General features: G+C 35.7%; 1 protein-coding gene across 2 annotated transcripts in view; it reads right to left on the bottom strand.

Annotated features, from left to right (window-relative positions):
• LOC126845588 (dachshund homolog 2) overlaps window positions 1–27466 on the bottom strand; it is a 92097-nt gene that overhangs the window by 56462 nt on the left and 8169 nt on the right. Inside the window, exon 2 of one of the 2 annotated variants that reach the window (XM_050584313.1) lies at window positions 13092–13121. The exons of the other annotated variant lie outside the window; for it this stretch is intronic. Within the exon in view, the coding sequence (XP_050440270.1) occupies window positions 13092–13121 (30 nt within the window). The remainder of the gene's footprint in view (window positions 1–13091; window positions 13122–27466) is intronic. 2 annotated transcript variants of the gene reach the window in all.

The raw sequence follows: 27466 nt of genomic DNA, 5'->3' as shown, positions 1-27466 counted from the left end.
ATACGCGACGCGTAGTGTATGTTATACCTATACGTGCGTATATGGATAAATAATATTATTATTTTCTACGAGTGCGGTGAGAAAAAATAACACATTTCTAAAATAGGTTTGTTTACCGTGTCGTTTTCACTCTCGCGCACTTGGCCGTCCGACTACCCATGTTGCAGACGGCGGTGATTGATCTATGGTGTGTATATTACGATTATTACTATTATATTTTACATAAACGCGACGCGGCTTGTATGGTACGTACGCATTCGCTATTGTATACTTGAAGATCCCCCCGCAAAGGTTACATAATATAATACACTGTGAGACCGGAATTGACCGTTGTGTTATTTAGCGGTTTCTCAAATAATATATACTATTATAATATACTTGTTGTGTTCAAAAATATTTTTTTTCAAATTTAGATAGATTTATATGTTTATATTATATTGTTGGATTATGAGAAACTTTTAATTTCCGATGTACTCAAAAGGCCAAGAGTTTTTTGGCGAAAAAATGACACTTTATTCGGTAGATAATATTATAATCTTTTTATAAAATGTTAGTATGATTTATTCTAGTACTAATTGGTAAAAATAGGTATAATATAATTTCTCCCAATCAAAAAACATGATGTTGGTCATTTTACAATTTCATTTATCTAGTTAAAAAGCTACATAGTGCTTAAAATGTTAAATCAACTTTAATAAATTGCCGAAATTGGTAGGTGGAAAAATATGTAAGTTGTCAAACATATGTAGCCAATAATAATTGTGTTGATATGTCTATTTATCGCGTACTGTAGTTTCGAGACGTCGACTATCTTTTTATAAAGACTTATGTTAAAGTGTAGTAGGAAATGTCAATAGTTTTAGGACCTGCAACGAACAATTACTAATTAATATTATCAACTATCAACACTGCTCAGTGCAAACATTCGTTTTGGGATGTGATGTATAAAATGTGTGCAAATGCACATGCATATAAATTAAGTAGGTATTTTTATTAAAATGAGCTGTCATGTAAAGAAAAGTACATTACCGTTTACCAAACATTGTGGCGTTATTTACTTCGCGCGTTGTATAATAAAAATAATTATTGTCTTGAAATAACAACAAATGTTTATACTGTTTATCTGTCGTTCCTCCTTAGGTGTTTGCGATGGCCATAAAAGTGTGTTTGACAATAATAATATTATTATTACATGAGTATAACAATTAATAATATTATAATATTATATAGTTCACGGTTCACCGTTGATGTTTATGATTGTTATTTACTGCATGTGTTTAGATCTCTTTCCTCAGTAAAATAATATTTAACTAATTATATATGAGATAAGCGTGTTCGAAGCTAGAATATATAATTGCAAATTTAATAATATAAAATATAATTTGTTAAAAATTTGGGATAAGTATAGAAATTAAAAAAATAATGATTAACTTAATTAATAAACAATATTTTCAAACACGTAGTTTTAACATAAAAAGAAAATGTTTATTATTTTGTAAAATAATTAATAATTAATAGTATTAGATTAATCATAACATAATATTACACTTAAAATAACAATCCTCATTTGAAATAACATTTTAATTATTAATGTTAAACTATAAATTAATAGTTATATTAAATAAAAAAAATAATAATTGTAATGGGGAAAGCAATAAAGGGCCTCTTGTAGGCAAAGTTGTTTTCTAGAAAACCTCCAAAACATTGGCAAACTTCAAATCTACCGGTAAATCTATAAAAGATTTACCGGTCTCAAATTATTCAAAAATCGACCAAGATTCGGAAAGTAGCACCACATAAATTTGGAAAATGCCGACAAGAGGTCCCTTTTCGCTTTCCGCATCCGGCATACCAATTATTGTTAATTCCATTATAACCTCAGTGCATTCAGTATATGCAATGTAACATTTTATTCCTTAATTTTAAATCTTTATACCTTGTGCCTAAAAGGCTTTTTTTTTACTGAAACAAGTCAAACATGTAAATTATAACATATTTTATGTTGTATAAAAAAATTTCCAGACAAAAATCAACGAAGTTATAATTTTATTTATAGTTATAGTATAAGAAATAAAAGTGTTGTGCTCGTTTACCAAAAGTTACAGAAAGTGAGGGTGGGTCCTTTTACACACAAAGTATATTATAGAACTATATTATTGCACGTTCATTGATAAAGATTGCTTAATTGCGATTTTTATTCAATTTACTGGGGAATTTTCAACCACAAGGCGACTGTTGAACATGTAGTTGGTATATAATATTGTTAAAATGCTGTGGAGACACTTCGTTATTGGTCGGAGTGAACACAATAAGCGTTGTTCTTCGTCTCGATCGTGTTCGCCGGCGGTTCACGTATCGGATGACATACGGTCGGCGAGTATATGTTATAATATAGTTTGTATAATATACACTCTAATCGAGTATATAGGCAGTACAAATTCAAAACCAAGTGCGTTTATTAAACAAAAAAAAGTATAGTCTCATAAACACACGCGGGCTTTTGTATGCGCGGTAATATATAGTATATTATATCAGCTTTGTAGATGAGGACCGTGTAAAACAATAGACCAAGCTGGGGCATGTATTTATATATATATATATATATGTATGTGTATATATAATATATGATATGATATCACATGCACCCGGACAACGATGACAACGAAACGTGCTGCCCCATGATGGTACCCACCGATTTTAATTCATGTGCGTACTTTTCCAAAACAATAGATCCGTGTCGAGGATATCCACACGAGACGGCGACGTCTGATTTTGTCGGGATTTCTTTTTTTCACCCTGTATTATATATTGTAAAAAATCATTTTAAGCGTTTCAACCCCGCACGCGGTTTCCGAGGCCACTTCATTACGGGCCCAACAAGCTGCTGATACGGCATCATGATAATAATATCGTCGAGTGGCCGCCGCTTCTTTAAAGACGTGACGCGTCAAAGGATAAAGGACAAAAAATAACCCTAAACCGTGCCCGCGTTAAGTACACAACCAACATTGCAGGTATAACTTTGTAGAGCATAATACGTTTCATGAGCGCCAACGATTAAGTATTATTATTATTATTATTGTGACCGTTAAAAAAGTTAGAATAACGGACAGACTTAAACACGTTTCTTTTCGACCGCGACATTATAAGAAAATGGATAATAATAACGCAATAATAAAATTCCAAGGACTACAAAACCATAGTGGCGCGGTGCACCGTTGTAGCAACAATATTGCAATATTATAACCTCGGCGCTATGGTCCCGGCGTGTACTCACGGCGCGCATTAATAAGAAATACACTTTGTGTAATAATATTGTCCCTAATTAATGGCGTAAATGTATAAAGCCCTTTCGGCTTCGGTCGTAACGTTTCCTCTCCTCTCTGGTGGAGCCTTTGCTACCGCCCCGCCATCATCCCCGTCGTCCCACACCGCACCGGTCCGAATGAATTATTATCGCTGCCCGTTAATTCTCCAACAACGTTTTGCCGCGCACTCAACGACAACGGCGTGCTGCAACAGTTATTACATACAAAATAATAATACCTGTTTTATTCATGACGTTTTAATTAGAGCGAACCGGAGAGAAGCGGCAACAGGAAAAGGACGAGAAGGACCAGGCAGTATGGAAGCGGCGGTGGCGGTTTAAGGGTGTAAGTAGTAGCGTTTTCCGAAAATAAAAATAACAAATTATACTTACGCGCATATATATATGTACATCCACCGTTCGGCCGGAAAGTTCGAACCCTTTTGACGAGCCTGAATAATTAATCGGGACTTGCCGAAACTTAATACCGTAATTAAATCGCAGCGGCAGAGAAGTTTTGCAATTTACTCCGCGAAGACATTAATTTGAACGCAAAAAAAAAAAATAAAAAATAATAACGCCGCGACCAAACGAATGTATAATAGAGAAGTTGCCGTTGTATTTGATCGAATATGAAAATTACTATGTTATACAGTTACGTTGGTGTTGTTATTTTTTTAGTCGAGAACACGAAATTAAAAAAAAAAAAAAAATAGCCGAAAAGATATTTGAATAATTTTCAAACGACCGCCAATAACAGTATCGATAAAAATGAAGAGATATAATTACCGGAACGGTGTACACTTGGGCTGCCCTGGCGCAAAGGAATACAAAAATTAAAAACAATAAATATTTAACAGCCCCCGTGGCCAGAATCTGTTTTTTTCTCTGCTCTCATAATAGAAACGACCTTTTTCTGGCGGATTAACCCACCGCCGGCGTCTAATGGTGTTTCCAAATTACACTTCGTCTTCGGTGTGCCTTTTGCTTTCCATCTCTATCTCCCCCCCTCTCTCTCTCTCTCTCTCTCTGATGCAAATGCACGCGGCAGTAAAACTATATAATACACCTTTTATTTATTTTATGTGTGCCCTCCACACCCGAAAAGCCCGTTTGAGTATTAAAAGTCGTGTACAAAATGCCGGCGCTGAGATACACGCTCGTTATATAGAATTAAACACACCGGAGCCTCTTTTTTTCTGGCAGATGTATAAGGTTTTTTTTTCCTCGTTGTTGTTTTTAATAACTTTTCGTTTTTACATATTGTTTGTGACGGCGGCCGTGGCGTGGCGCTGGGGGCGAGTAGGAAAAAATATATATAATTTATATTATTTTACCCTCTGCCGCCGCCTCACGGTAAATACCCTAAATGAAATATACTGGAGATATTAAAAAATAAAAACAAATTTATATACGCAAAAAAAAACAATACCGGCTCGTGTCGAACATAATAAAACTCGATTTGGATTATAAAAAAAAAAAAACCATATCGGACTTTACGAGCTTGTTCTTATATAACACACACACACACACACAGACAAACGGCCATTACCGTTGATTAAACCCACGGCGAACATGAACTAGTACAGCACGAGAGCGGATAAGAAGTTTCATAGGGTACCATCCGGGCCCCCCGGGAGCAGTTTACATGCGAACCCGGGTTGTTATTGTATAATTTTCGGTATTTGAACTTTGAAGCGAAACAATCACGTTACAAGCAATATATGTACTTACCTATTGGTCGTACAGTATATGCCTGTGTTGGTGTAGGTATATACCGCGGCCAGACGGACGGACGGCAATCATAAACCGTATATAATATTTTTGGCGGTCAATCGTCACGCGATATCCGTCGGTAGTTGATAAATGCCCGTAATAAAAATCGTATCAAATTACCCGCCGTGTGTACCTATCTATACACATATATAGCTGGCCGGGGTAATATATCCATCGGCGTATAGCGGACAGGAAATTGGTTGGCGGTTTTTTTCCCTTTAACTCGCCTGTATGTATATAATATTATTATCCAAAAGATATAGTGCTGCGGCGTCTGTACTTAATAAAATTGAGTTTTTCATTGGTATTCGCGACGATCGCAACGACCTCCGTGTGTAATAGAGTCTGTCTCATTTATTTTCGTCACCTCGCATCGAGAGATGTGCGGATTAATAGACGATATATATATGTATGGAATAAACCGTCCAGTCATCGAGCGGCCGTTAAAAGAAGAAATGCCGTTGAGCCAAAAAAAAAACAACAGAATGCGCCGAAGAGAAATGGTTTTTTGTGACAGACGGGTAAATCGTGTGTGTGTTTTGCAATTTTCTGAGAGGTCTCCCGGCATTTATATACTAGAATATAAAGAACCTATACTATCAACCCCGGTTGATTATTTTCAGGCGCCAAAATACGGATGGTAACTATCGCACTCACAGACGATTTTTCTCGTCTATTGCATATTCGGTTGGGTTCGATACACAATAATAATTACTGTGTCACAAAAGACTAGATTTCATAATATATTTGTATCCAACATACACTTATAATTAAACCCTCGTACACAACATAAGCATTCCCCGATTGTTTCGCAACACAATTCGTTAACCCGTATAATTCAAGTTGAACTGTACGTTTGCTGCTCGGTGCTGCTAAATGATAGTAATTGCGTCTGTTACACAGTACAAAAAAATTATCCGTTAAAGTAGTGCACTTTTTAATGTATTGAAAAAAATAGTAGGTACATATTATTATTGTGTAAAGACTACGGTAGTAAAATGCATTTTTCAGAAAGAATAACAGCTGTAATAAAAACGTGTACTTGATTTGTACAGAGCGTTCGACATTTAAACGTTTCCCTTGAACAATTTAAGAATATAACCTACCTCTTCATAAGCGAAATGTTATTTTTCAGGTTATTTATAATGAAACTTCGAGTCGGTTGAATTTTGAAAGTGCGCAGAATACCGCGACACTGATAATACATACAGCTTTTGTATAAGAACAAAATATATATTATATAATTCGACTCAAGCGAAATCGTTGAAATTATTAACTATTTTTAGAGTTCGATTAAGCAGTGTGCAAAGAATTTCGGGAATGTGTCGGAGGCGTACTGTGTACGGTGCCGTGGAAACGTTTTTAAGTGAAATTAAAACAACCGTTTGTTAATTTAACCCCCAAAAGCAGAGGGAAACAAACGAATCCGGTTTTCCGAATCATCGGCGCGAAAACAGAACCGATTTTTCAGATAATCGTCCGGACGGCACACGATATTAGCGGCTAATCGAGCAACTTTTAATTCCAAACGGCACATGCCACCACTGCGGGATACGTTCCTGGCCCCTCTAAGCCCATTAATCCTTGTAATCCCGGGCTATACCCCGCCATTCAGCCAGGACGACTTTCTCTTCCCGACGTTTTTCCGGGCATAATTGAAAAACAACAATACGGCGAATCGTTATTAAAACGACCATGCATTCAATACAGAATAATAAGCAGCATAAAAAAAATTATAATAATGCTAGAACCGTTGTACCGCCGGATGCCAATGTAATTGGTGTTTTTTTTTTTTTACAATTATTAATTCTCATCGGTCATCTATAAGCGAACGGTTGTGGAAAAAAAAATAAAGACTTCCTCGATAAAACAAAAGGCGTAAACACCTGTGCAAGACAAATAGACACGGTATTGCTCCATATTATAATATGCAGATACCTACCGTAGGCTGTCAGGTAATTAGAAAAGTATATCGCCACAGGATAACGCTTTTTTTTATATTTCCCGGTCGGATTAACTTTTATTTTCCACACTCACGAGGTGTGAAAATATGAATAAATTATTAATCGATAAAAACAAAAAAAAAAAAGGCTGTTTAATTTCACGGACGTTCAATATAATAATTTCTGTATAACATATTTGTAAATTCTGTTAACGGTCAGAACCGTGTGTGTCTCTTTGACCGGAACACCGTGGCGTCACCACCGCATCATGCTGTTATGTGTTACCGTGTGTTGGTTTAACAAAAATCATTCGAGCTATTAGTTACCGGAGTGCTCTCGGTTCAAGTATAATAATATCATATTGGCAGTTGCCGGCCCTGCGTCACATTGCGATTCCGCTAAAAGCTCTATCAATTAATGTACGGTGTACAAAAGGGCGGTGGTCCCGTTTATTTAATACTATTATGCGTGCGGTGTGTGTGTGTGTACAAAAGAGATTGTAGGTGGACGAAGAGTAGCCGAGAGAGAGACCGAGGGCCTTTGTTGTGTTCCATTAGTCGTAAAACGCATATGTAATTTCATTCCGTATTTGCTTCCGATTCGCATCCTTTCATATAATCATATATCTGTCATCTTCGGTTAACGTAGTTTGCCAACCCAACCCTGTACCTATAACATAATATGATGTGTAACCCTCGCCGTACAGGCGGTTTGCAGAGTGTAAGGGGACAGGCGAAATTGTTTATAGGGAAAAATAATTGAAGTCTGAAAAACGATATACTGTTTTGACGGCGCGTCCGACTTTATACAACAATATTATATTATAATTATGGCGGTCATCCCATTCGTTGACAAAACTCCGCTAAGCAATAACTATATTATAGTCTACATGGATCACTATAAAAGTTTCTAACAATACACTGTATAGCAATTTATATAGTCATTAATAAACGCGCCAAAGCGAACGGCTAAGTATTAATATTATTAATGTCTCGAAATAAGTATAATTCGATTACCGTAACTAAAAAAACAGAAACCAAAAAAAAAAAAGTATGATTTAAAAAATTATCACGACTGACGGTTATATCCCACCGTTAAATCAAATTTAACGTTTTTAACGCGACGAATGAAGTTTTGACACGACAAATGAATGTAATTACTAAGAAATAAAATTAGCCTCCCTCCCGACTTTGAACTGCCTTTTGTTTTACTTACTCGTCGCTTTATTCGAGCACACAACTTAAACCGTTTCGTTTTGATAATTATTATTCGATTTATATTATACAAATTAAATCTAAATTTTTAGCGTAGTAGTAGTAAAAACAGTATATTATAATAAGATATATTATCGTAATATTATTGTAATATATGCACAAATTGGTACATAAGCCGACCTGCTCTCACTTATTTGTTTGCAGCAAATCGTTTCGCGCCATGGTGTATTTTTCATTACGTTTTTACGCCCGTTGTTTGTTCACAACTATAATCCTCGTTATTGCATTTTAGTTTTTTTTTTTAAATTATTTTTATTACTTTTCATTTTACTTCTCTTTTTTTTTTGTTATTACTACTCGTTTTTTAAATCCCCGCGCGTAGGTACACGTCGTTTAAAAGAGACAACAACCCAATATTGCACACATATAATATATTATATTGATTTGGTACATATGGGCTTATACGTACAAATATATAATAATAAGATGGGTTATATACACATATAAATGCATACAAGCTCAAAGGAATTTCACGACGAGCCCCTCTTTCGCTTTTAACATTGGCGTGCTCTCGCCCATTTCGAATGTTTATACTGTCTTTATATGCTTTTATATTTTATGTGTGTGTATATATGCATATATATATATATATATATATATATTATATATATATATAAAATATGTGTACTCGCACATAACTTAAAAACATATTATATGCAATAACAATAGAGTGAGCGAGACGAGGGGCGAGGGTGCAAGACCGAAGAGAGGCAGAAGACGAAGAAAAGTTTCTCGTCTGTTCCCGGAGCGGTTTGTGTTTTAATTAAAACTTAATCCTTCGAATCGTTTTAAAGCCTTTATGCTAACGAAAACAATAATTATTGCACCGTGTAATATTCGTACTCTCGCGACCCGTGTAAATTATTGCGCGAAAAACACTACACTGTTGTTTGGGGGTGTTGCAAAGAATTAGCGGCGACCGCGGCAACAGCATCCATTGTCTTTCCTCGTTGTTATGGGGCGCGAAACTGCAGTTAAAGCACAGTGAGCAACGGCCACATCTTTCTCTCTCTTTCTCTCTCCTTGTGTTGGTCGTCGTGTATACGTGTGGTAAGTGTTGCTGCGCTATGCCAACGGAAATTACGACATAAATTCACCTTAAAATGACGTTAATGAAATTTTCGCTTTTAAAGTGCATTCAGTCCTATAAACCAGCAACGGTTGACGTGAGTACGAAGCTACGCGAGGGGCCGCCCGAAGACTTAAACAAGCCGTGTCTGCGAGCTATCGTTTATTCGGCGTAAAACGGATGGCATCTCTATATTATATACCATAATAATATCTCAATAAATAGATCATAGGTATTCGGCATTTCGGGTTGAACAATGACGGTTCGGTCCGTTCGGTTGGCCGGACAGAACAAATTGATATTAAAATTAAAAAAAAACAAACAACGACGGCTACCGTAAATCTTTAAAGGAAAAACGAGGCCGTATACAAAACGACACAATGCTCGACACGTATAGGGAACGTGATCGTTTGACCGGACCATTATTGTATCACTAGTGGTCATCGTTGTCACCTAATAATGTGTATGGTCTGCTATTTTTTTTTTTGCTCCTATGCGTTTTACAGTAAAATAAATTATGTAAAAAAAATCTTTATGCATGTATATCAAACCGGACGCGATAAAGAAGATGGAATTGTTGGGCACACACAAAACAATTGTGATGATTGGGCCGAAACGAGAAAATTCGTCGGTCAATTTGTCTATTGAACGAAGGAGTTTTTTTCCTAAGATGAAAAGAATAAACGAAAAAATAACAAATGTTAAAATAATAATAATAATAGGATCACAACTTTACCGTCGGGTGACCGGTGCACGAGAAATCGATTATACGCAATAACCGCGACCACGGTAAAGGTTAAACAATGGGCGACCGGCGCGAACCGTGAAATATAACGAATTCCCTAAAAGAGAGACGTGAAACATTATTTTATGAGTTTAATACGGTTTTTTCAGCTTCTTGTTTACACAGACACAGAGACATAAAACACGGCCGTTTATTACTGAAAAACCTAATCTACCTGTTTCAGATAAAGTAAATAAAAGATACACTCCACCTAGGAAAATATACATACATGTATTATACATCTATAATAGGGTAATCCAAATGTCATGTTACAATGATTTTTTCAATGAAATAAGTATAATATATAAAAATAAAATAATAATATAAAATATAAAAATAGTAAAATTTTAATAACCCTGAATAGATATTATACGACGTATGTGAGCTGTCGGTGAGAACGGTTGCAATTAAAATACCGCAGACAACAAGTAAATGCCAGTTGTATAGCGCGTTAATAATAATTATAATAATAATAATTAATAATTATATATATATATATACATATAATATTTAACCCGGTCGATAACAACGATTTCCTCTTGGTAATCCGATTCGTTGTGTTCATGGAACGACCTACGCTTATCCGCCGCCGTCGCCGACTTATTGTGTCCGGTGTCGATAAGATTAGAAGTTATAGAGTATAATAATTGTTATTTATTCTCCACGACTAGGTTATATGGCAACGTTTTTCAAAATAAACTACCCTCGCAGGTGCCGTATCTATATGTTTAATTATTATCGTGCTATAATAATAATTGATACTGTACAGTGATTTTCGTTTGTAGCTATGTGTTTTTCCTAAAGGGGGAAAAAAGCGTGCTGCCGAGTACTTGTAATCGAAATCGACAATGCGCGAGAGACGAGACCGTTTAAGTAGTAATACAACCACCAGCTGTCCCCGTCGAGGAAAGTGTTGTGTTTTTTTTGTGACGATGATCTCCTTCGCGATAGCGACGCTTAGATAATAATAATAGCAACATACGTACATCCCTTATACGCCCTCGAGGATTACATTGGCCTAAACGTGTTTCTTTCCTTTTTACATCGGTGGCCGCCGCCGCCGCCGCCGCCACACGGATAACACCACTCGAATAAAATGTGTGTCGCTGCTTAACATCCATTATACGTGTCACACACACAAACACACGCACTCACACTATTATTGTTATATAAGTACTAGTGTGTCTCCTCAACGATTGTCAAGAGCTCCTTGTTTACAAGAAAACACTACCCCGAGCCCATACATACTATATACGATGGGGTATCATCGCAGCCACACACACAACCGACCAGGCAAACACAAACGGAATAACACTCACACCTATTCCATTAGGCGCGCGGTTATAATGGTGTTCGTCAAGGCGTACACATAAGTATTATATTATTTTCGTACGTCTTTCGTAGGACTAGGACAAGAAGAAAAAGACATCTGGTTAGTTTTTTGTCCGATTGGAAATTTCATGGTCTCCCGAGTCTATTGGCCGCACGCCCGCTCTAAATACCAACGAGAGGACGGCTGTTCTTTTTTCGAGGGACTAAACAGAGGCTACATTAAGTACAAGAGGCACCGCCGCGCGTTTTTAGGGTTTACCTTTTTTCTTTTTTTCAAAAATACACACACCCGCTCGCCTACACCTTTTTGACACAGATACAGTGTCGGCGAATTCGCACCACTCAACGTGTGAATACACACACTCGGCCGTGTCACCGACGGTTTGCGTCATTCGGACCGTAAAACGTAAGAGGATCATCTCGTACGCGAAATGACCAGAAAGGTTTCTTTTTTTTTTTTTTGTCGATTCGGCGAGCCCACAAATCGTTTACCGTCTGTTGAACTTTCGGACCTTTCAGAACACCGTACACGCTACTAAACGCGTATAGCCGCAGGGGTCTGTGAAATAACATGCCGTCCGGCCAGTGTCCGCAGTGTCACGCCGAAAACGTTCACCTAACCGTCTATGGTTGTAAATTATCATAATACACATCCACCCCCCCCCCCTCAAACGGGGAGTAATAATATTTTTCCATATAGTTCCGGTCAAATTGTCACGAAAACGACTATCGACGGAAAATAATATTACACCGTCGTGGACCGGACAGCATACGTATACTATTATTCTTCACGGGTTATGAATGTGCGTAGGAGAAAAAAAATGTGTAAAAACACGGACTACATCCGGTGGTTTAACGGCAAAAAGAAGAAAGGGGTCTGTCAAAAATGAAAAAATGTTTAATATTAAATCCGATTAAAGCGTTCGGAATGTAAATCTGCGGATGTTAGAAAAAATAAGACAGAAAAAAAAAAAGAATTTATTTCCAAAATCGGTCTGACAAAAATAAATAATTATAAGTGTAATCCGACGGGTATATACGGGACGGGGAAAAAAAAAATATCAAAATTATTTTATAAGACTTTTAAAAAATGTAAACGCCGGAAAGAACAGACGTAATTAATTAAACGACGGAAAAGAGAGGGGGATATTTTTCTTTTGCGTTTATAACCTTATTAAATAATGAAGGGGCTTCGTACTGCCGAGTGGACGGGGGAGAAGAGTTAATTTAAACCCGACACGAGAAACAAATGCGGACGTTTAATAACGAAAAAATGTGTAAATGTTTCTTATTCGGATTCAGATTTTCTCCACCTTCCCCTCCGACGCGTCCCCGCATAGAAGATCATTACAAAGGGGCGGCAAGAGGCTCTTTCGTTTCTTTTTTTCATTTTAATTACAGTCCTATCTCGGCCGAAGTATAGCAAATTTTCATGCTCCGCCACCGCGTCTGCTCGCCAGACGTTGATATCCATCGTAGGTATGGCTGAATGGCTCTTTAGATTTTTATGATACTACACACTATTATTATAACACTTACTTATCCGACATGCAAAAACGTAAAACTTTTTTAGTTTTTTATAATTTTCCAAAACACTGTTGCCTACCTGTCAGTCGGCTTGTGCGACATCATGCACCTGCGAACAAGAAACCAAATATTTAATATAGTTTAACTAAAGTGTATAATATTTAATTATATTAGATTATAAAACATAATTAAAAAACAAAGCAAAACAAAAAAATTAAATACAACAAAACGTTCAATTAAAACACGTTTGTACGACAAATTGGTTTGGTTGGTTTTCAACGACAAGCAAACCCGAAATTCTATATAGTTTAACACAAGTGTATATAAATATATATATATTTTATTATTAATAATCTCTGTAATATTTTTATATATAATAATATAATGATTTTTTTTTTTGCTTTATATCATCACTTAGTTAAACTATATTGAATTTCTTGTGCGCTGATATAATCTAAATAAATGATATTATTGGTAAGACGAATAGTGCGGCCAAATTCTTATAAGTACATGATTACATGGCTTGCTCATGTTTTAACAAGGATAATGAACAAATTATTTGCAAATTTGTCAGAATACCGTATAACCCACTTTTTATTCGAGTGAAAATTTCGCCTTTAACAGAGTTACATAATTATACTTATCAATGACATATTATATTTATCCTAACGGTCGTAGAAGACGGACCGCCAATAAGTCGTTAATCAAGTCCCCAAATGTGACTAGGCGGATTTCGGCCAATAAAAATTATTTGGTTAAAAAAAAATAATAATACATAAAAGAAAGATCAACCAACAATATAATATAAAGCGAACAATGATATTGAACGACAGTAAAAAAAAAAAGTCACGGTTTACCGGATACTGTCAAGGAATATATGGGCGGTATCGACAGTCGCGTGGAGTGGCAAAGGTCATAATATAATATAGAGTCTCGTCTATTAAACTGATATGTGTTATTTGTTGTGCAAAGGGGAGCACACCGCGAGTTGCAGTCGCACATATATCGGTCTCAAAGGTCAACGGCAGATGTGCGACAATATAATAATAATAATAACAAAAAACTGGAGGAAAAAAAAAGTTACAACGGGTAGGTACTATATATATATTTTTTTTTGTATTCTTATTTATTTTTTTTTTTTATTAAAAAAATATTTAATATATCCCCGCCGTTTTTTTTTTTTGGATTTTTAGCAAAAATCCATCAACGTGATCGATTGTTGACTGCTGGCGCACAGACGTCCCACGATATCAAAGAGCGTTTTTTGTTTTGGTTCTCTTTTATTTATTATTTTTTTTAACCAATAATTTCGTTATACCCATCAATGAGGCAGTGTGAAACACACACACACACATAAAATAACAATTATTATTATTATTATTTACCGAACGATTTTTTTTTTTTAAGAATATAATATTATGCTTTTTATAAATACTTTCAAGCGCATACACAATAGAGAGCGTAGACTTCTGCACGCGGGATAACGCTAGCTCGTTTATACACATATTATTATTTATTTGTATAGATATAATATTATAAATACTATATATTAATATGAAACGCACGACGATTATTATTATTTTTGTTGTTATTAAAACATATCGTTACACCTGTCAGAACGAGTTAAGTGTACACGAAATACGGAGAGTTTTTAAAACGTATGCGCACATTATTATTATTTTTATGAAGTATGAAAATCGTGTGTGTGTTATTTTTTTAACCTGTCCGAACGAGCAATAGTTTTTTTTCCCCATACCGAAACTCGATTTTTGTATTATAATAATAAAAATAAAATAATCGCACATATAATAATACAGTTTTTGACTTTTTCCGAAAAAAAAAACATTTGGCATACACGTTCTGTGTATTATAATATAAATCACATTATGTATGTATATTACAAGGAAGAACAGCATATGAATTACAACCGTTAGTAATTTGTCGAGTAAAGTCTTATGTGCATGCGCTCACGTATCATAACGATTTTTCACGGTATTTGTTCTGTGTTTATATATGTTGTGTGTTTGAGTGTGTAATGTGTACTATGTATTTTTTAATAAACGCCGGCGGTTTCGTTTAGTTTTTCTTTTGAGAAAACCAAGTTCATCGTTCGGTTTTCCTATATATTACCCATCACACGGTGCACAACCCTCTGCGAACGAAACGAATCAGTGGTGATCTACACGATCCATACACTCACACTGTAGTAACGCGATCGTCGTGGATTGCATGTTCACGTGTTATATGATGTCCTGCAGGAGCAATAATTGTGAAGGGTGAAAAGCGCAATCGGCACGGCGAATGACTCATCGGCGGGATTCGATTTCAAGTGTGTTTGTCTGTGTACACAATGCGATATATACATGAATGGGGGGGGGGGGGTGTAAGACCATAATAGTTTAAAGTATACATACATACATACATACAAATATAATAAACAATTATTATTATTATCATCGTGGTCCTAAAAGAAAACACTAGTAGCTCTCGACGTGGCCCAATGCCTTCTGTAAACGGTGTAGTATTATTATTGTGCGCTTACGGAGAAAAGCGGAAGACTTAATATAATATTAGGTATATTATACACAGCGGATCCAATCACTGGTATTCTTGAGGGTTTTTTTTTTTTGGTAGTACAGTAATAACGGCCTAATGTCCTATGCACTGCCATCGCACAAGACATAGAGAGGAAATCGATTATTACTTATACAAGTCGGCCGGTCGCCGTATTATAATATAGTGGGCAGCGACCGTCGAGTGCAAGGGGTAATGGGGCAGAGGGGAAAACGACAACGACGAGTAAGAAATACAGAAATGGATACGGACCACTGATAAATCCGATTTTTCTTCGGTGCGCCTAATTACAATGTGTCATCGCGGTCAAGTTAATTGCCCGCCACGTCGTCAATGGTTAATGACCGGCCGGGAATGGTAAAGAACAATATTTGTTCGGCAGGGATCGCGGGGGGGCGCTTCTTTACTCCTCCTTGTGTGTTATGTGTGTATTTTTATACACCGTTGTTATACGTATGCCCTCAGCTGCCACAGCAGGTCGTTTTCAATTGTTTTGTAATCATTTATCACACACACACAAACACACACACACACACCATACGTACATAGCGCAAACACATAATAATACAAATAAAATATTATAGACAGATACTATAGCGTCGTCGCAGTGGGTCCTGGCAACACAATGAGCATTATTATGCTTAAAACCAATAACTCTGAGAAATAAAAAAACACCAACCAACCAACAAGTGTTTGCCGGCGCGCGCCTCGACTAGACAATATTATTTCATCGAAATAAGCGCGCATCCCTAGCGCTTCTGAGCGTATGCAGTGTAAATACTCGGCCGTACATTGTATGGTATTTTAGTGATCGCTGTTAATGCCGGGTAGGTACATAATATGGGTACGCCCATTCACAGGGGACAATATTATTAAATGTTTAACGGTTTTCGAGCCGACTTGGTTTTTATTTGTGTGTGCAAAAGTGCACCGGAACCGCAAGATGCATATATTATGGTGTATCCAAATTCGGATGTTCAGTAATATTTGTATTATGTCCCTCGATACTTGGATCTGCGATTGCCGCGTCGAGAGAGAATATTAATAATTATTTCCAGTGACCCTGGCCGATGATTGTAATTATTAGTGTTGGTTATCAACTATCGTACGCGGTCTATACCTATTGGCTATATCATAGGCACTGCACACTGGCACAAGACTAATACCGTTTTTGTTTAATGATTCTTCGGGCGTCTGTCCGATCGTCGATCCTCAAAAGGACACTTCTTCTTCTTCTTCTGCCGGGCCTCCCGAAGCGAAACAAATCATCGACCCGCCGACAATTGTATACACACACACACACACACATATTGAAAAACACACAACACACGCGCATCGTTAACGTTTAATTACGCAGTGGCGCCTTGGCTTTGCCCAAATCATCATCGTTTGATTGTTTTTGTAGTTGGTTATGTTTTTTTTTTCGCACCGGCCCGTACCTACGCCGCGGATATCATTATACCTACCTGCCTGCCTGCCTGCTTAAACCTACATACCTAAATAACTGTGTGTAATGCGTACCTACAATGTTGCACTGTAGTAGTGATGATGTCAATCCACCGCGTATCCATCAATCATAAAAGTTTTCCAAACAATTATAACGCACAAAATAAGAACAATTGATCGTTTGATGATTTATGATTTGGCCCCCGCTAATGAACATTCCGATTGTTCTTCAAACAATATAATACAATATTGTCTAATTCTTCGAGGGAAAAAACACATACACACGCCAACGATATTTCTCCCTTTCCGCATCAAAAGCGTTCTCGATCGAGAAGAAGATGGAAAAACGAATGTTGTTTTTTTTTTCACAAGAAAATTTGCTATTAAAATATTATAAGTTATACAAAAATAAAATAAAAAATAAAAAGTAATGTTACTATCATTATTATTGAGTAGACAAATGATGTGTAATGAGTTAGCTGTCGATTATATACAAATGCTTAGAATACTTCTTACAAACGACTAGGTTGTAAGCACCGCGAGGCATTCAACCTCAGTGGCCTCCGCGATCATGACTAAGATGTATATGTACTAATATAACAACAATAATAGTAATAATAATTATAATAATAATGATACTAATAATAATAATAACAAACACAGAGTGAGAAAGGGAGAAAGAGATTTAGAAAGAGAGGCGATTCGGAAGAAGGGGGACGGAGGGGAAATAACAGCTATTGTTTGTTTTTCAAACATTAGACAATGGATGAACCGTTCTTCGAGAATATAACAATTTTAGGTGTACAAATACACACGTGAAGAAAAAAAAAACTGTATATGTAAGAATTTTAATAGAAATTATTCTGGGCGCTCCCGATTTCCATTGTACACGCGTCGTCGTCTTCGTCGTCGTATACATTTAGGTATTTGTATTTTACTCTTTTTTTTTTCCTTCTCGTATTAATCCGATTCCTTTGTCCTTGGTCACACAAAAAGTCAATAATATGATTGGGTTCTGTGTCTACAATAGAATTACATTTTTGTTGTGTTTACAAAGCGTCCGATACGCATGTACCACGAATTTGTGCCGTTTCCAATACGTGAAGCAATATAAACCAATGACAGGTGCCCGTAAGGTTTTTCTCCTCTTCACCTTTTCTCTCCGTCTGTTATTCTACCTTTTATGTATACATAATACCTAATAGTAATGATAATAATAATAATATTAGTAATATATAGGGGTTTTATTGAAACATTTTCCATGCGAGACCCGACCAAAATTTAGTCTCTGTATACAGAGTGGGATATAATCTCACTCGCAACGGTACACCCCCTTCCCCCCCCCAAAAAAAACCGCGTTTTTTCCATTAAGAACTTTTGGTGACAGTGGTATGCTCGCCACAGCCTGCCAAAACCATTGACTATCTAAGAAAAACACTTAGAAATCACACGGTGTCAACCGACATGAACGTTCAGCGAAGCAAACAGTCAAATCGATATCAAGCATCAAACATGTTGAAGCGCACAATTAATTCTAAACGATAACAAAATTAAATTTACCTGGACATTTTTTAATTTTCTACTTGTTGTTAGCTGTGGATTGTGATTGGTTATAGTTTAGAAGTGGTTATACTGTTTTCTCCCTTCATCAACAATGAAACCATATCTAGTCTTACGCACACACTTGGCATATACGGAAAAAATATATATAGCTGGATTCACTCTTAATTAAAGCAAATCTTTACAATAAGATGGCCTAACTATTTATATAGTAATTCAAATTAAAAGTTCTTTGTGACCCTATTTTTTTTTCTAAGTATAATATCGAGTATATGGTCAAAACGTGATTACAATAATATTACGTTCGTGTTTTTTTTTTTCAATTTCATTACAATAATTTGGAACCCACCTCGCCAAAAAGAAATCGTTTACAACACAAAACGGGTCATGAGCGGCTATTAGTAATAATATAATTAAAGTCGAATAATAACAACGATTTGCCGGACCGTGACAGTAGAAATAAATGTATACATATATATATATACATCAAAATTATAATGTTATTCCGAGTAATTGCGCTTGTGCGTTTCTACTTGGATTAGGTTTACATACACTGAAAAGTAAAATATAATATTAATAATCTAACATGCCTCCTACCCCCCGCTTTTCCTTCCCACGTCCAGTTCTATACAGCGTGCGCAAACGAAACATAATAATTTAATTATACGTTGTCTCCTCGACATAAAATGCAATACCATAAAGCATAATATTATAAAATACATATCGGTCACTCAATGAGTAAAAAAAAAAAAATGAAATTCATGCCGTTGTACCATTAAGGTAGCTATAGATATTATGCACAATATACAGTCGTTGTCTTACAAAGATAAGAATCAAGTGTATAATGCCAAAACTATAAAGTTGAAAGACCGGGACGAAACGCAGTTTAATTATAATAGTTCTCTATCGGGTGTAAACATTTTTGTAAAATATAAAAGATACAAAAAAAAAACATGGTCGCTCAAATATCATTACAGGTACATTACAAACAGCTACTGTGTTATTACTATTATATCGTCTTGATATCATTCGTTCCCTTCCCCAGCTGGCACCAATGAAAAATTAAAAATTTAATGAGTGATGTATAATATATATATATTATATATAAATACTCTTTTTTTTTCATATGTACAAGGATGCTTAAGCAACCGAATCGACTGACGCCACCCATTCACATAGTTGCTATTATTTTTATACTAAACCGAATAAACGAAAAAAAAAAACTTAAAAAAAAAAAAAACCAATCCCATTTGTACTTTATTGTATTGAATGGCTAGTAGAGTTTACATTATAATCCTTTTTCAGCCGGAGCACGAGTGATTATAGTTTTTATTCAGAGATGTATATTATTAAAATAGGTGATAATTTGAGTAAACAATTTGTTTTCAAGCGATCAGTATAACAAAAAAAGGTGTTATAACAAAATGTTAAGCAATATAAAAATTTAACGAGTTAAATTAGCACCTATTGTTATTTTTATTATAGGTATATCAGAAACTCTATAACTAAAAAGTAGCAGTTTATTCTAGGTATAGTAGTTATTTTGTAATATTACACACATGACTAATTTTTATTTTCATTACTTAACATTGCAGCTTATTAGTAATGTTTTATACCGTCTGTATAGGTCACCGGGTTTGCAATTATTGGCCGACATCAAAATACAATAAAAATAAATGTCTTTTTGTGCGCAGAAATTCCACCGACCTTGGATACCCGTTTGTCTAGAAATTACTGCAAAAACGCGCGTTCAGCGCCGCGTTTATGCAGGTCTATAAAAAAATAATAATAATAATACATAAATAAACTTTGACCTATTACAAAGTGTTTATATTTCGTAGTATAAACATAATATTTTAGTTGTTCTCTCGGAAGAGGAGTCATTAGCATAAACAGACAAACGCCGACGTTTATAGCAACGCACTAGCTTAACACATGATTCACCGAAAGACCGTTTTGGATTTCACTTGACAAACAACCGGCAAAAGGTCAGCGGGCGCGCGGTAACGGAGCTGACCGAGTTCAACGAATATAAACGCATACCGTAACATATATTTTATATGGTAAAACAGTTGTAATTTTTTTTTTCTTTCGATCAACCATGTCGTTTTACCGAGACATTATGCTCTTGCGGTGGTTCAAACGTTCGCTGAAACTTGGCGGTAACCGTTGTCGGTGTATACAATAATATAACAATACCAATTTATATGTGTAATACACACAAATAGTGTTGAATATTTGGTCGCGGATAGAATATTGAGACCGTGGAGTAAAAATATATGCTTTTGCATGTACGATGGAATGTCGTGGACGCGTCCCGGACACGTTTATCCGCTTGACAGGAGGACATGATATTATTATTATTATAATCTAAGTATAATAATAATATGGAAAAAAAAAATAGTACACAGCGCAATCGATCAGCGTTAACAACGTGCAACAACAAAAACACAATCTAACAATACTAATATTATTGTTATTGAAGAGTTATGTATTATTTTCCATCCCGGCGGCGTTAATTCGAAACCGTCAACAGAGTAATTGTTGTTAGCATAGGTACATTGTATATGTAGTACCACTATTGGAGGATATACCTACACACGAGCTGCAGTATTACTTACATACTGTATGTATGTGTGTTCTTCTTGTTCTTTTGACGAACACGCATGACGAATGATAACAAATAGACACGATTCTCGGCCTGTGTAACGATATTTATTTTTTTAAATTACTGCCCGGACCCGGCGTATCCGAAAAAGTAATTTCCAAACAACTAGAGGATATTTTTTTTCTTCATTCTTTTCTCTGTATCGTCCGTCTCTCTGGGGCTTATTTTTCCTTCTTCTTCTTCTTCCAAACGCTCATTTTACAATTGACGTATTGATAAATTATTATTTTCTCGTTGTTTGACTTGAGAGGTACCTCAACAACACACACACACACACACACACAAGCACACTACGTGCGCGCGGAGACCCCGGCAACAAGGACACACACAAAACCAATAAATATTATACACCGGATTCCCCATAACTAATTGGTTATGTATAACGTCGATGTCTATTAAAAGACAACGGCGGCGGTAAGTGTACCTTAAACAACTCGTCTACCACCTTCCATATCCCTTTAACCGAACTCCGATATTATTATTATTTTGTTAAATTTCTACAGGAGCGTTTCGAATCGACTAAGAAAATGTTGTCTTTTGTCGACGACCCAACACGGTCGAGAATAATAATAATTGAACAAACAACCGCGCCCCGCACGAAGAACTATCATCATCATATTATTTGTTAACCAGTTAATGATAGGTTATACAAACAAATAAAAATAAAAAACACACCAAACGCTTTCAATAGTAATTTTTTGTATTTTTATAATGAATACCATTGCCTTTTTGAAAATCAACCACTGTTAATAATATATAATTAGGATAAATTTCTTCGTGACCGCTCCAAATGACACGACCCGTGTGTACACTATATGTCCGAGTAAAATGAAATTCGTGTCCTCCCCCTGCGGGATGGCGAGTATTTTTTTGACGGAATTTGTTTTTCGGAGAATAATACACCTCTAATCGTTTTCGCATAGGCGATCACGCGATCTCGGTATGTCCTCGGGCTATAGCAATCATGAGCGTTGCAATACACCGGCAATGATATATTTGCACGGTGGCAGAAAAACGCGCAAAAATCGATCAACCGGTTTTGTTTTATTTTTTAAACGCTTGCGCCATGAGCGTTCCTTGAGGACGCGGCGGAGATCCGGGCTAAGCCGAATAATAACAGCTGTTGTATACATATTATGTGTAGTTAAAATGAAAATCTGACGAGCGTCGGTTTATTTTTTACATATCATATTTTTTTTCTGCTTCTATAAAACGCACGCGACCGTCAGAACCACAACAACCGAGAGCGGATCGATGTATAGGTACCTAGTAGGTTAGGTACCTACTTAAAATAATATATTACAATATTATTATGTTCATATTATAAAGTCTAAATATTTGAACCCTACAGACTAATGTAAACGGTCCGGTACTTTATAATAACGTACCTAATATATTGTTCTTATATACTATACGCACCGCGGCGTGTTGGACAAGTAAAAGTGTTAAGTGTAAAAAAAAAATACAAATAAAAAACAAGAGTGTAACGCGTTGTATTAATTAGACGTGGCGCCCGTCGCTTTAAAACCTCGGAACGTCTGGCCCGATTGTTTATAGTAATAATTTCCGTTGCTGCAATGTATATATCGATCGTCCGGCACTTACAGGTCGACTTGAGATTATTGTTTTTAAGCTCGAGTCGGTTTTTTTTTTTTATGTTTTGTTTTCACACCGACATTGAATGAGACGCGTGCGCGTTTGATGTAGGTTGACGGCGAGACGCCCACGCGACAAATTCTTCTACCGAAAGCCGAATGGTAAGTATACGCCACCTATATATACCTACCTAATGTGTTATTATTAGATAATATGTGTTTATCTGTGAGATTATTGTTATTTCTGAACAAACGATTACAGCACACTTATTGTGATTGTGCAGATATTGCTATGTTGTTCTCGAAGATAAGTAAAATATTAATTTTGAAAATTCACTAAAAAAAAAACGAATGTATAAGCTCCTGATCATTGCGCCACCCTAAGCAATACCCATGTTGCTTGCCAATAAATCAGCCGCTGACGGATATCCATTTCTATACACAAACGAGACGGATATTCGAAAAAAATGTTTTATTTTAGATAGAAATATTATCACTATACCTAGTACCTATATGAACGTGATGCGATGCGGTGAAATTTCGCTTGTATAAAAATGGGAAAGCGCAGAAATCGCGTGGTTCGCGACATGTCCATATCATTATTATAATAATAATTATTCTTATTATTATTATTATTATTTCTTTCCGAGGTAAACGGAGTAGGACTTCATGTATATCTCACACGTTTACAATAATAAAAATAAATAATGACACATTATCGTTCATTACGCTCGTTCACACCTCCGAGAAACAATACAATACAAATGCAGACAACCGTGTGTTCTATATAATAAATATCTATAAATATATAATGATATTATAATAAAAGACTCGTGCGTATCCGCTCAAAATGGTCGTGGCCTAACAATTTTCTGTTGTTGCTGGCTGTTGTTCGTATACAACACTGTATATACACTTTCACGCGGCTTCGTCTTATAGCTGAAATATTGTACACACTACTATACATACCTATATATTATATATATCTGCGTGTAAAAGGATTAAATGCAGCCAAATGTCTCAAACATACACATACGCCCCGATCTACCCTAGCTCGGCTTTAACGCGATTACATGAGTGCACATTGCACACTGGGTAGAATTCATTTCTAGCACACATACCTACCCTTGACCTCTGGGCGCATCCTTCGTCTATGCGATAATCGATGTAAACGGGGTTGAAAATTTAACAGCTTCCGGCAAGACATATACTGCATCCAAGCCGCGTTGGACCAGCCGATGACCGTTTCGACCATGTTCGACCAACTGTGCCGACCGTTTTCCACTGTACATATATACTTTATACCATACCTCCGGGATATTAAGTATGTATAAGCATGTACATAAATATGACCACCGCAGCCGCCGCCCGACCACAACCCCTTAATGCGGCAACCCCTGTATAGGTGTATGAAACATTCACACTGAGCAATAATTAACTGCGGTCATTCGCATAAATTAGGGAATTGATTATATCGCCGGGATTTCATGATATGCAGCTGAATAACTTGAACAAACGATAACAATATACACACACGAGTATTGTTTAATTATTGAAATATTCAATCATTTATTGAAAAACAATAAGAAGTATGTTGTTGTTCAGTAAACCAGTTGTCAATATTTTTCTTCCTCAAATATTTATAAGATTTTTTCATTGTATTTTAGTTGTTTACACGTGTATATATTGTATACAAAATAAATTATACGTAACAACCGCGCTCGATGGTTGTTCCGAGGAGTTTACGAGAAGTCGTTAAAAAACCATCACGGTGCAATGGAAAAGCAAACTCGGGTAATTGCGTCTGACCACATACACCCTCGACCGGAGTGCATGCGATTCATTTATGGGTGCACAGCTAGGGAAATAATAGAATAAGGCGTTATACGTATTATAGATAATAATAATTAATAGATTTTTTTTTAAATTAGAAGCGCTAGATTTTTAGGAACATCGCACACAGTTAAACCGACGATAAACGACTAATTTTACTGTACTTTTTTTGCGTTAGCCTGATTAATACAATATTTTACAACAAAGATTTAGCAGAGCTAGTGGTAAATCGACAAATTTGAAATAATACAGTACACGAATGATGTTCATCAAGTGACCGGCCGAATAGTCGAGTATGTTCATTATGTTCGTTGTAGACAATTATATTATTATTTATACATTTACATTATATTCTTGTGTTTTAGGAAATGTGTTATGATAAATGTAACTCGCATATTATTATAAGTACACTCATTTTTATTTTTTACACACTGTGTACATGATTTTCATGTGAGCAATTACCGTACCTATATATATACAGTAGTCGCCTTGGCGCGAATACCACTGTAAATGTATATAGGTACAATATATTATAACTATAGTATGTACTACTGTTGCACGCACACTATTTGCTCGGCTTAATTAGCTTACGGATTAATTAACGTTTCGGTGTACAAATGAGTACAATATAATTTTTTTCTTTCCATTCTATTCTTATTTCTTTTATTATTGTTGTTATTATTGTTGTGTGTGTGTGTGTGTGCGTACGACGACGTTTCCTATGCATCGCTCAATCGTATATATATATATATACAAGTACACCATGGGAATAGTAACTTGCAATTAAATTCATATTCATCATCGTAAACACGCATAGGATATACATATTATATAGTACACGTTTCTCTCCAATGAATCGCTTCGATGTCATTACAATAGGAGAGAAAATAACATAATAATAATAAGAAAAAGAAGAAGAACGCATTCATATACATAATATTATACATATGCATATAGAAGAAATATAAAAAAAAAATATATGGTTTTATTATTATGCAAGGAGCGATTTTTTTATACGTTTTTAATTATAAACACACACAAGTCACATGTCTTAATTACATATTATCTCTAATGCGACGTCCCGGCCACTATAATAACATCATTCTAACTGATTCGGTCAGTAAACTTGCCATACATTAATTTTTTGTTTCTTCCAGTACAATCGTGTGTTACGATAAAACATATACACATATTGTATACTGCAATATAGTATTACAGATACAGAATACAGTGTTATTATTAAATGAGACTAAATATAATTAAGGCCAATAGTTTTTTACGACTGTCCATAAAAATAATATTATTGTTATCGTCTAGCCGTAGAATCAACGACTTAATAATAAAATTATCATACGTGTAATAACCAAAACTCACGGTGTAACAAAATAATTATAATTAAAATGTTATAGCCCGGACGCAAGAGCCAAGAGACCGGAAACGAATTACACAGGTACCGACGGTCGAAAATATTCTCAAGTTTTTCAGACAATGTTTTTTGACGAATCAGTAGTATGCTGACTACAAAAATAATTGTATTGCAATAATCAACGTTGAAATAAATAATTGTACATTTTGTGTTTGTACAAAATTTAAAAATAATATGTTAACACTGAAAATTTGATGAAATATTTCGCCCGGGTCAGTTGAGGGAACTGTAAACGAATATGACAAATATAAATAGGCACCTACAACTTTTTATGTGATACCTTAGAATTTCATCGTATAGTTAAAAATATCAAATTAAAAATAAAAATCACCGATTATTTTATTTAAAAATATAAAATCGCATTTACATTCGCTCTGTTCGTTATTGATTCTATGAAGTTAAAAAACAAATTTGTTCTTAACAACAAAAGTTGTTGAATAAATCGAAATACAATGAACTACCCGTAAATGGTATATTATGTAAGATTATAAACTATGTAAACATTAAAAACGTCGAACGAATGGTAAAAAAAAAACAATAATAAAATATAGAAGGACACAACAATAACGTTAATAGTTTAAAAAAAAAACTACCGGATCATCAAAATAGTCGTAAATACCTCGGAAAAAGCAGCTGCCAATTTTTTTGTTGCAAATATACACGCGTTGGGTGTATCTTCATGTGTGTATTTATTCTTTTTTTTACAAACTAATATCCAGCCTCGTTTGCTATAATATTGTTGTGCAGCGTTATATATACCAAGCTCATCCCGCCGCGTTCGTGTGAACCACTCCCTCGGGCCGCGCGATTTTTGTGCGCATCAATAATGATAATAGTAAACGGGTCGAGAGTGCAGTATTATATTAGTTATATATATATATATATATGGGTGTGTGTAAGTGGAGATAAAAAAATCCACAAAAAAAAAAGAAAAGAAAAAATATATGTATACAGTATACCGGATTCGTGCGATACAGAAACAGTGTACCTGAATAATATAATGTGTACATGTATTTTTTTGAATCCCTCGCCAATGTTGATATTGTTTCCCGAATGACGAGTTATGACGATGCGACCTGGAGAGGAAAGGCTCTTGTGGGGTGGATATATACACGGGCAGTGTGCATAACTGGGTTACAAGGGCGAGCCCGCGCAAGGGGGGAGGATAAATGAGGCGATCGATTTCCGTGGACCCCTTCGTAAGCGGCAAAGACACCCCTTCTTCTCTCTATATATATATATTTATGTGTGTGTGTATGCACTCGTCGCATAAGTGGAGCACACATATTGTGTTCTACCATTTGTCCGTCTGCAGTGTGTCTTTGTTGTGTACGCAACCAGTCAGACGAGAA

This window comes from Adelges cooleyi, unplaced genomic scaffold, assembly GCF_023614345.1.
Source record: "Adelges cooleyi isolate 19-005CV unplaced genomic scaffold, UGA_ACOO_1.1 ACOO_flye_CR_arks_rails_tigmint_CR_PRNA_8, whole genome shotgun sequence".
NCBI classification, from domain to species: domain Eukaryota; kingdom Metazoa; phylum Arthropoda; class Insecta; order Hemiptera; family Adelgidae; genus Adelges; species Adelges cooleyi.
The sequence above is the reverse complement of the archived record's forward strand: the minus strand, read 5'-3'. Positions and strand labels throughout refer to the sequence as shown.